This window comes from Gavia stellata, chromosome 8, assembly GCF_030936135.1.
Source record: "Gavia stellata isolate bGavSte3 chromosome 8, bGavSte3.hap2, whole genome shotgun sequence".
Classification (NCBI taxonomy): domain Eukaryota; kingdom Metazoa; phylum Chordata; class Aves; order Gaviiformes; family Gaviidae; genus Gavia; species Gavia stellata.
In genome coordinates, this window is record NC_082601.1 from 27,272,737 (window position 1) to 27,285,171 (window position 12,435).

General features: G+C 35.3%; 1 protein-coding gene across 1 annotated transcript in view; it reads right to left on the reverse strand.

Annotated features, from left to right (window-relative positions):
* Positions 1–4,306: 4,306 nt before the first annotated feature.
* The window catches only part of CWC22 (CWC22 spliceosome associated protein homolog), a 33,013-nt gene continuing 24,884 nt past the window's right edge, over positions 4,307–12,435 (reverse strand). Inside the window, exons 14-19 of the mRNA XM_059820345.1 lie at positions 12,149–12,226; positions 10,854–11,006; positions 9,766–9,893; positions 8,681–8,782; positions 8,364–8,560; positions 4,307–5,032 (exon numbers count right to left, since the gene is read on the reverse strand). Coding sequence (XP_059676328.1) covers positions 4,446–5,032; positions 8,364–8,560; positions 8,681–8,782; positions 9,766–9,893; positions 10,854–11,006; positions 12,149–12,226 — 1,245 coding nt within the window. The 3' untranslated portion in view covers positions 4,307–4,445. The remainder of the gene's footprint in view (positions 5,033–8,363; positions 8,561–8,680; positions 8,783–9,765; positions 9,894–10,853; positions 11,007–12,148; positions 12,227–12,435) is intronic.

The window sequence follows — 12,435 nt, forward strand, 5'->3', positions numbered from 1 at the left end:
CATTCAAAATTTAAGAGGAGTTATGTTACTGGAGACTTAAGTAAATTAAAGAACACCATGCTCCTAGGTTAAAATAATATACCTAAATCTAATTAGTACTACTAGTAATTTTCAAAATCTAATCTAATTTTCAGTATGTACATGATCTGTTTGCAAAATTCATTTAACACAAACAGAAAAATATTTTTGTAGTCAGGTTCCCATTCCCATGCAGAACTGTGGAGATGAACTATCCAGAATTTGGAGACTGCAATACTGCTTAAATAGCAACTAAACCCACTTTAGAAATCATGATCCATTATTGACAATTTTAAAGTATTTTTAATAAAAAGAATGAATACTTTTGTCCCAAAATGTATCTAACTGCTCTCATACTATGAGGTCATATTTTGATGATATAACAAGATGGCCTATGCAGTGGTAGCCTTTTTTTCCCCAGAAAACATTTTTTAGACTTGAGTATATGAATAATCAAGCTTCACAGACCTTGCTCCAAATAAAATTATAGTTAGAGAACAGAATTACAGTTCTTACAAAAACCACTAACGCTTCAGTCAAGATTTATTCCTACATGGATGGTGAATTCCCTGCGTGAGTCAGCAGCTCCTCTCTACAACGCCTGATGCCACCACCATGAGGAAACTCAAACTCGGCCAGGGAGTCCTAGCAAAAGGGATGCAGTCTCTCTTACTGTATCTATGGACCTGGATATTACAACCACTTCTGAAAGGTAAATTTTAAGCATACAAGATCAGAACAGGTCACAACTTCCTTCCCAAATGTCTTTTTGGTTCATGCCAGCTGAGACTCAGCTGAGTTTTCTCTAGCAGCTACCCTCCTTGACAGGCAAAGGCAGTTAGCACACACAGCCCCGCTTAGCAGTAACTCACACCTGAATGCTGACCCGCACAAGGGACTGAGAGCCAACCCAAGAAGCTGACAACAGTTCTATGTTCAAACACACCGTGAAGACCAAGGCCCAGATGTGCAACACTGCATCGCTATGAACACCTGCACTCATAACACACTTTTAAGTCCAGTGGTACAGGTTGCTAGTTATAGGGCCAATAAACAGCACGTTCTTTTCTCCGACGTAAGATTTCCACTCTTCTGAGTCAAGAGCACTTGCGATTGAAACTTGCAGTTCAGTAAGACCAAAGCAGCTTAGTATTTATTTTACCTGAGAGGCAGCTAAGCCATTACCTGAATGTGGCCCAGACGTACCTACATTTAGGTGACTTCTGATAGCAGAGGTCTCTTTAAACAAAGTCATAACCAGGCCCAATTGCAGAAAGCTAAGGCTAGGCTGTTTCAACCATGCTTTTAAGTAACAAGGATTAACAACTGAGCAAGATAATGAAGAATGTCATAGAACCTCCACTTCCTGAAGTCTTTCAGTCAAAACTGCTATTCAAAACACAACCTAAAGCTCCAGTATTAATTATAGAACAAATGTATGAGTCAGCCCACTGCTGTCCATGGTCTACAAGCGTGTGTTACTGGTGAGGAAAGCAAACCCAGGATCACTGTGGATCATTCAGCTCTACAGCAATCGAGAGGACAGACTGAAAACAAACCAACCTCTAAAACTCTTATGTCATTATGCAACTCCCAAATATCCTAATTTTGAATACTACATAGTATTTCGACTTCTTCTCCCTTATAAAGAATATAGTAATATAAATAAATGAAGGGCAGGAGGAATGATCAGGGTATGGAGCAGTCCCACACAAGGAGAGATTACAAGTGAATTTTAACTTCTAGAAAAGAAATGGCAAAGAATATACAGGTTTAGGTCTATGAAAGTCACACACAAGCAAGGAAAGCAGGAAACAACTACACAGTTATTCAGAAAACACATCAGAAGGTAGCAAATGAAAGCGATCAGGCAGAAGCTATAAAAGAAAGATACTTTTACACATACAGTACAGTAGAATACTGGAACTTCTGGCACAGGATGCTGCAGAACCCCCCCAAAATGCATTAAAAGAATTAGGCCACTTAATGGGTAAGGCCTTATTCAGAGATGCAAATAGTGCCTCTGGCTCAGGAAGTCCTTAAGCAACAGTCTGCTAAAAATGGGGAATGCACTTGGTATTACTGAGCGCTGTCAGTACTGGCTCTGGGCTGGAGACACGTTAGTCTGCCATAGCACAGCCATTCTCCTGAGCACGCGTCCATTAACATGCACGCATCAGAACTACTGCTCATTGTCTTACTGCTTCTAGCTAACATTAACCTGCTCAGAGCAGTAATGGTGGAAATAACAGCTTTTTTAATAGCTCATTCTATTAAATATCTACTACTATTTCTGGAAATGAAAAAACCCACACATCACCAAGAAACTGCATATGCAGCTAAGATCCCAGCTCAAGTCCTAATCTCACCCTCTCCCTTTTATCACCCTCAGAGAGCACAGTATTTTTATCAGTTAGTATGAAATAACACAAGAAATTGGAGCTGTTTAAGCTGGCTTTTCCTGATCAGCATGTCTGAGAGCAAACACTTTATTTTTTAATAAACGTTTTGTTTTCACATTTATTGTTTTAATGTATTTATTAAGGATGTAATTAACAAGCTTTTAAACTTGATCAGAATATCTCAAAAGTTATGGGATAGTAAAATGTACGCTATTAAACCCATAACATAGTAAGGGAAGTATTACTCCAGATAAATTAAGTTTGTACAATTAAACCATTATGAAGTACAGATCATTCTCAATGATGTTAAGAGAGCTATCACAGAAGCATAACAATTATCAGCAGAATTCTTTTTAAAAAGCACTCATTCAAATTAGCTTTCCCTGGAATTAAAACACATGCACTGCCAAAATGCACAAATAATTTTGAAAATGAGAGGTGCATTGGACAAAAACCCACCACAGTTTAAACAACATATCCTTCATGATGCCACTAAAGCATTTTTAATTGTGTGGTGTAGTAAGATAGAAACCCTATTTTTTTTCTCTGCAATATGAATTTATTTTCCATGTAGATGTTTTTGACTGAAAATGTTTTATTATGTGAAAGCTTGCAGAAATAAATTCTGTTACATACAGAAAAAATTAAAAAAGTGACATTTTCCTTAGAAAATGTTGTGATGAGGTTTAGGGAAAACTGATCTATTTCCTTAGGAATTGTTCTGTTTTCTGTTATAGAACAGCTCATATATATTTTAGCTCAAATATATTATATAATTATATATAATATATTATAGCTCAAATATATTTTCTATGCTTTATACAAGATGAAATATTATTTACACACGCAATGTGTAAGTTCTCATATGCCCAGCAATTGTGTTCGTTTCACAAAGTAAAAAAAAGCAGTCTCAGGGCATCATAATATACAACTATCACCTCTTTCCTACTGACCATGTCCACGCTATTTCCTATTTCATGCCAAAAGTCTTTCAAAATTTTCCTTACTTACTAATGAGATTTAGAGTCTTAACCAGATGATTTTGATTCACTACTCATGCAATGAATGTTGAGCTAATTGCTTCAAATTACTCCAGGTAGAACAATTTATAATATAAACTGCTGCAGCAACTGAATTTTTTTGTAAACTTTGCTTCCAGTAAACTTTAAGCCATGTAGTTCAAAACTTCTAAAAAGATTTGAAACGTCTCTTATTTCTATTTCTTTTTTTTAATATACTTGGAAAGATGTTCCTTAAACACTTCCTTTGTAGGGCTAGAGTTGAAGTCTATGACTTTAAAATCAAATTCATAGTTAAGAAAACCAAAACAACTTCTTTTCCCCCTATCTCTAAGATCACAAGTGTAACTAGCTCAGGATGTTACAATATTAAAAAACATTGTGAAAAGTAACAGAACAAGTTGACACACTTTCAAGTGTGACATTTAAAACAGCAATATTGCTTTTCCAATTTTTAACTCTTGAAGAAAAAAGATCAACTGAAGTATTTCCTGAATATTTCGGTCAAACTTGCTTTCATGTTTGCGAAGTTGAAAGAATATATAGCTACAGAATGCCTGAAACGCTTGTGCTGATGTCTGAAAATTTTTATAAAGCCTTCTCATCTAAGATTCACATTGTCATTTGAAATTCTTATATTTATCACCCTAGCCTCAGTATCTGAGTTACAATTAACAAGCAAACTTAAAAAACGTTTTTTTAGACTATAAAGTTACAGTTACAAATACTTGAAACTAAGTGACAAACACACCCATTTCACTGAGATTGTAACAGTTTTATTCACAAAATAAACAACTTTGTCTTTCCAAAGGAAGATTTTAACAGAAAGACTCAATGCAGTAGTTATAAAAAAGTGGTACTGAAAATTTGAAAAAGTCTGATAAAATTTACAAATGCAAACTATCACTTTGTACAAAATTTTTTTAAAAGAAAGTTCAGTAATAGATTTTAAAATACAGTTTTAACAGCCCAGAAACGCACATTTATTTCAAACTCTGGTTAGGTATTATTTTCGTCTGTGTGGGGAATTCTCCCTTCGTCTGTCCTCATTCTTTCTGGATTCTCTGTACTGGTCAGAATAACGGTTGTACTTCTCTCGGTGTTTCTCTGAACCATTTCTGTATCGGTCTTCTTGTTCCTCCTCTCTTGGACTCGAATTATTATGGGCTCTCTCCCCGGATTTTGATCTTTCTCTTTTTCTACTGCGATGTCCATTATCTTTGCTCCAGTGTCTGTAATTTTCATCATCAGACAAAGAAGCTCTTCTTTCTGCTTTCTTCGGTTTTGAATTACTTTGTTTATTTTCTAGATCCTTACTTCTTTCACGGTTCCTATCCTTTCCACTACGGTAACCATCTCTACCATTGGACTCATCTCTGTGATGATATCTTGATAAATCATCTCTCCTGTGTGAGTCTCTCAAATTTCGGTGATTTCTTTCTGACTTGCTCTCAGTATCACTTCTTTCTTCTTGCTGCCTCCTTCCCATTTTCTTTTCAAGTGATTTCCTTTTCCTTTCTTGTTTTTTCCTGGAAACTTTATCAGATTCTCTATTTTTCTTTTGCATTCTCTTTCTTTTGGCTTTAGGAACATCTGAAATTATAACAGATTATGCGAATAAGGTTGCATTTCAATTTATTACACTTAACTTCTTAAACTACATAGAAAGTTCTAGAGAGCTATTTTTTGTCAGGAAACTTCTGTGGGTATGTATCTGGACAAAGTTTTCAAAATAATGAGCTTTGATTTTATTGCTCCCCCCCACCCCCAACCGAGTGTCTCATGCAATGGGGGGGGGGGGAAATTCACCTGTTCTTTAATTGAGCAGGTACTGATTATTTTTAAATGTCTGTCTGCATTACAAGCTTTTTATTCTACATAAAGCAAAATTCTCCATAAAAGTGTGAACTGACTATTCAAGCCCAAGACTACTATCCATTTTTCCTCTAAGCTTCAATATTTCTCAGTAGCTTCACTGTTAATAACACAAGAACCTCACATTAAGAAAAAGCAAGGTCACAACGCATGACCCCAAAACCTTTTAAGATCACAGAAACAAAAAATTAGGGAATAGCCTTTTGCATTTCATCTCATTTACAATGCCTATACAGGTATCATGAACATGATGCAGCTCAAACCAAAGAGAAACTTCTTCCTCAAGTTAGAAAAAAAACAAACAAACCTGCACTTGAATGCAAAACATTACTAAGCAGCCTATTTTAACACTGATATGAGTAACTCACTCAATGGGAATCTGACATAAGATCTGCAAACCTGTCATTCCAAGAATTTTTTGGTTAAAATATGCTTTTATATTTGGAAAGATTTGAAATTTTATGTACTGACAAAACTCCAACAACCTTGCTCTCTCCCCTCCGCCCCCCCAATTAATTGCTTAAGAGGGAACAACTCAATTTTGTACAGATGTGGCTGCCACTCACAAGCATCCATCAGGAGGGCTATTATCCTTTAGCTACCTGCAAGTAATACCTGCCTTTTGAGCACCTCTACCCATCATCATCCTCTTGTTGACTTGATACAAAAGGATCAGGCACTCATAATTTTTTTAGAAAGATCACCTTTCCCAGACTATCCAGTCTCTTAAAATCATTAACTTTTCCAATTACTTCCTGGAAAAGCTTATCAGTCAACAGAGATTAAAAACAGCAGATGGGGAAAAATCTCCAACACTATCCTATGAGGAAACAAAGGCATGCTGAAATGGCTTGAGATAGTGGTACCGCAGCAACATAACAATGGCTCTCTGGATCATTTTCAGAAGAAACAGTGACAGCTTAGTTTTCATCTTAAATTGTTGACAAACGTCTTTATTTCTAAATACACAGTAGTGCTCATCTCAGTGGAAGAGGCCTTATTCTTCCTGTTTGCTCTTTATAAGGAACCTCTAGATTTCACTCGACAGTATTTATCAGTAACAGCCATTTAGAATAACCACTAATTCACCTTATTGTATGAACTATAGTATCATATCAGCTAACTGTTTCTGATCACCTTTTGAAAATACCGCAGCCATAAGCTGATTTATTTGTACATCAAGTATCTGAGTTCTTACAGCAGCTGGTTAGTCTCATGTCTGAACTAAGGTTGCCTGGCATTCTGATAAAATGCAATGGTGGATCAATTAGATAGATTTTAATACATTAAGTTTTTTAAACAGTGTTTTCCCTACTATTTTACATCCACCAGAATGCAGAGAGAGACCTGAGAAAGTAAATACAAAGGAACAAGCTGTGTGGATAACAGACAAATTTCATCTTCTGCTGGACCTGTTTTGGTTGGAATGACATCTCCAGAGTAGTGCTGAGCTGAGCTAGCTGGTGAAGTTCCACACGTTAATGGTCAGTAAGACAGTAATCTCTAATTTAGCTGTATGCTCAATTTTCCTTCAGCAGTTTTTCTATTCTCTCATACACTGCACTGTTAAAACACTGAAATACTGTAGCACATTCCTCTGAAAAATGCCTTTCAACTCTACCAAGTTATTTTAAAGATTTAAAAAGCTGTAAACACAGGAAGACTTGGACTTATAACCAGTAATGGACCTCAACCAAGTTTACCATTAAAGAATATAGTTAACTCCCATTAGTGTTCTGACCACTGTATTTAAGTGCACAAGAACCAGGAAAAAAAAGTGAAACCAGGCTGCAAAGATATCAAAATCCAAGTTTTAATGAATGTGTTCCTGAATGGAGAAAGGACATATAGTAAAAAGGGAAGATCCTAAACTTACAAAAATAAAGTGTTCATACTAGCAGACTGCAGACTCGGTTGGTTTGTCACTAAGGACTTACCTCTCTGGTGCCTATCAAGCAGCTCAGCAGAGCTGCAGCTGTCTGTGCAGGAGCCATCTGGCTCTTTGCTGAACTAATGCCTTCTCTGACCCTGTTTAACTGTACCCTCCTCTAGTGCTTTGTCATCATTAATGCAATGACACAGAAATCAGACTTTGTACAGTAAGACTGCAATGGACAACAAAAATGCATTTTAAAAGCATGAGCAGTTCACACTGCTTTTATTTTACTAGTCAATATTTTCATTTCAAAGGCATGTAATAAATTAACTTTGAATCAGCAAACTTCTGTACTATAGAAAGTCATGCTGCGTTATCATCTGCTCACGTCATATACAATGGGGGAGACTGCGCTTACTAACTCATACTAGCATGTACTTTATAGATTAAGCAATGTTTATGACACTTCATGTCAAATAGAAGGCTCTACATCAGCAGGATGGTGTAAGATGCTAAACGGTAATTATAATGCACAAAACTACCAAATACTAAGTTGTCAGCAAAAGCCAATTCTTCCTTGGAGATTTCTCTACAGACAAGAACCTTCACTGTATCACTAGACAAACTCTTCCTGAGGAAAAGGAATTAGAAATGGAGACTCGGAAGGAAAATAAAATTTAAACACATTGCTAGAACTGAACAATACGATTTCTGACCCATGAAGAGGCACGTATTTACAGGGAAGGACACTAGTATCAAGCTTCCTCAATCAAGCCAAGCAAAAAAGGGTTGTAGACATTAGTCTCTACAGTTCACCAATAAGCATCCCACAGAGATATTAATAAAGAATGACTCTAATCCCTCAATCCTCCGCTAAATTGAAGTGATAGTACTGTACAAGTATCAACTGTGTAAAAAAGTAAACTACAAAACAATGTTCCTCAGACATAAGTGTCTAAAAATGGAACTCAATTTTTCTAAATTCTAAAATTTCCATAAGCAGTATTTAATATTTTTAAAACCTGTAAGTTTTAAAAAATTGATTAGTTTTTAAAGCAGAGAAACTAGCATGGTCTATAGCTAGTTTTTCCTCAACACAAGTATACATAGAGAAATAAATAGGTGTATAGAAGTAAATGAGAAGTAAATAGTTACAGTTAAGTGTTTAAGCACCTGAGTCGCTGCTGTTGCCACTGCTAGATGAGGAGTCACTGCTGCTGGATGACTCTGAGCTACTACTGCTGCTGTCAGAATCAGAATCTGAGGAAGAGTCTGACTCTGAAGATGAAGAAGAATCCGATGACTCAACATCTTGTTTCTGTGTCATTATCATCTTTGGTGCATTTTTAAGATGCTCCCGTAATTCATCCCTAATCAACAAAAAAAGTAATTTTTTACATTTTTTTTTTTCGGGGGGGGGGGGGGGGGGTGGGGGGGGCGCGGAGGGGAGGGAAGGGAAGTAAATATCAAATCAGAAAAGCGTTCCTCACGTTAGTCCGCCAAGGCCAATAGAAGTGAAGAAATTGATGGCAAAGCGAGTGTTTCTTGGGTTATCCCGAGGCAATAATCCCTCAAAGAAAGGCTGCAATGTTCTGATGGAAACAAACACCTAAATTAAACACCATGCCAGCTGAGCACTAATTCTCATTGACATTAATAAACTGAAAAAGAAACTGTATGGATCTCCACAGGACAGCAAAAGAAGTTTTTTCTTCATGCATTTTTCAATACTTGAATTGATTAGATACATCACAGATATAAACAAAATGCTATTTTAAAACTTGCTCTTTTATGAAAACAGACTTCTTCACACACAGAATTACATACATACTGTCAGATTAAGACAACAGAAAGCCAGATTTTGTGAAGCCCTGAAGAGACTTGTGAAATTGCAGTAGCTTGTGATAGCAAAGGACAATACTTGTTGACCAAGAAGTTCAAAGATCTAGGTACTTGTGCTGAAATCCCACCAAACAGGGCCCCAAGTATAAAGTTTCCATTTACATGAGCTAAAGCATCTACTAAATTCTTCATCATACATAGAAGAAATCCCAACTTACAGGGATTTCAGTTGCTCAAGCAACTGAAAGGAACATTGCCAGAATGCAATGCATGAAATCACATACAGGCTTAAAAGAATGTGTATCCTATACTTAAGGATAAGCAACTAATCCTAGAAAAACTGTTATTAAATAGTTATTTAATTATGTGCTTTTTTTTAAGTTTTGTCAGAAAAAGCCACAGTAACATTTATTGCACAGCTATACAGCTGACTACGTAAAAATAGACCTGCACTTGGAAAATTCTTATACAAGCTGAACTATCATTGTGAAAAAAAAAAGTAAGATACATCTTGCAAACAGGCATGCACATACTTGAACCCAAATTGGTGATAACACACTCGGCTTAATGGGACTCTCTGCAATGATTAAATCTATACATGAAGTTATTCTTGAAGTATGGCGGCTACAGAACTGCAGTCTTAATGGAACTTGAAAACAGAGTTCCTATCTGTACTTTTTCAGATAAAGAAACTAATTAAATTTGCAGTTTTGATAACAAAATTTCAACTTACTCATCTTTCAATCTTGCATTTAGATTAGGAAGTCCCATATATTCACTGAGTTCCTGAAAGAATATTTTGACAAAAATTCTACTGGAGGATGTGGTAGTTTCTTCACTCAGTATTATACATTCAAGGACCTGAAAATATTTACAAAAATATTTAGAGAAAACCCTTAAGTTTAAACATACATTCTTTTATATCTCAAAAACTTTTGTCCTCCTGAAATAACTAAAAGACTGTTTTTTTGGTTTTGTTTCGTTTCGTTTTTTTCCCCTCAAGAACATAAACCCTGTAATTCCTAGTCAAGACTTTCTTCCTCAAAAATTCTTTTCTATCACCTAAGAGCAGTTTCTGATCATATCTATGCTAGTAATTCTTTAAGGATTTATTTTATCCAGGAAAGCTCCGTAAGAAAAAATCAGGTGTGTGAACTTCTGGGAAGTTAAAGAATTGGGGCTTAAGTTCTAAAGAGGTGAAATATTTGGAGTGACTTGTGTGTGCCTGAAGAATGACAATTAGACTAGGCTGTGAAACAAGAATAAAACAGTATGAAAAGAGAAGTTACCTTAATATTTATTTCTTCATTTTTGATGTTACAATATTTTACCTCAGAATGCAAGACTGCTTTTATTTATTTGGCACTTCAATCACAAAACGACAGTATTTAAAAACTTCTTGTAATTATATGACACTTGAATTTTATATATAAAGATAATTTTAAAAGGTTTCTTTAGGCTTGTTTTTTAGAGACAGTTCTGCTATTTACATTGCTGATTAAAAAGTTCAAAATTCTAAAAAAAGTACATTTTAATCAAGCAATTCCAGCTGAGCTCCATGAAATAACAGCTTAAATCAACTACTTAAGAATGGGGAAGGGAGGATGATGATGCACAGGGGGCAAGAAAGAGGAGATGGAGCAACACAGAATTGTTCAACAGTGTCTGAGAAGATAGTTAAAATAATCCAGTTTGCTACAAATACAAGTAGCTCCAAATTGTAGAATAAATACTAGAACTAATGTATTATATATTGTTTCTGAATACTGGAGATTAATTATTGAAAAAAGAAATCTAGGAAAATAGCCTTTTTTTACTTACACTCCAGGGAATTGAATCAGTATACAGTAGATGAGCAAACATCTTGGCAACATTCCTCAATTTGTTCGTTTCCAAACGATGAATGGTATCATACTGTTCTTTGAAAATTGCTTCAAAGGATTCCATGTATTCTTTTTTTAACATGCAGAAACGCTAAGACAACATTGTACAATTTAAACAACCAGATTAAACAAAATTTTAAACATGCAAATAACCTACAAGTAAGTGACCTAATGGTGCAAATATTTACTGCAAGATTTTCCTTTTAAATAACCCTTGGAGGAGAAGAACATATCTTCAAATGGATACATTTTATTGCTTTCAGCACTTTCTCAGAATAAGAAACTCATCTGCATTGCAAAGTAGTAATTATCAATTTTGAACTACAGCAAATTATTCAGCAATTTCTCTTACTTCCATACATCCAATATTTTCACCTGATGTAAGCCCATCAAAGGTAACTTTTTTTCATTACATCACTGAATGACTATTTAAAATTAGAGAGGCATCAGGGAACACAGAGGTAAGATATTTTGGACATAAACATTCTAAAGAACATTGAAATTAACATTTATATTCTACTGAACATGTAGATTTATATGGTTAGTGCTATTTCTTCAAATACTGGAAAAAATATACAAATGAAAAAACATTCCCTTTCAGTATAACTTGCTCCCTTGAGAAGACAAGTATTTTGTCTTAACTAGTCAGATCTGTCAATATCATAGATAGGGAAAACTTAACTAAGAAATAGCTGCAACTAAATCAGCAATTAGTTACACAGAGAGCTAGCTGCTTACTGAAAAAAAAAAAAACCCCAACAAAAAACCAAAACTACCCACAACCCCAGGACAGTAAGTATTCAGTCTTGTGCTCTAAATAAAACCTACTGGGCAGCTTTGAAGGAAGCAGTAAAAGACAAGAGTCTCCAAAATTAATCTTCAGCACTGTAAAAAGGATATTTTCTGGTGACTTATAATACGTTTACCTCTTTTTAGTACCATTCCTTTGCCACCGATTTATTGTTCTACCATAATGAGAAAAAAGGGAGGCAAAAAAGCAACAATGTAAAGAGAAAATGAGTTCTCTCATTCTGCATTCACTATGCTTATTACAGTCAAAATGTTAATTCAATCCACTAATACACCCAATCAACTAATATAACCATTTTCAGAATGGTAAAAAGACTGTTAGTTTTATTTATCCATTAAAAATTAAGTTTGACACACAAAAAAAAGAGAGTAAACCAATGAAATTATCTACCATAAAGTGTAAAATCTGAAAACAGAACTCACCCCTGCCAGCAACCCAAAGAATTTCTCATACGTTCTTTGCTGAGCACAGCAGTCAAGTATCATATTGCAGAGTTCTTTCTGGATTAAAAGAAAAGGTTTCTCTAGGTAAATTCACTGTAGCAGCAAAAAACCATCATTACTAAGTACCATAATATTGAAGAAAGCCTTACATGGATGCGAGCTTTGAAACAAGAGTATTTACACAAAACTTCATTGACAACATCAGCAGTTTTCTGAATTTCTCATGTTTTAGAAATTATCTGGGGCCTGAATATAAACTTTTGCCA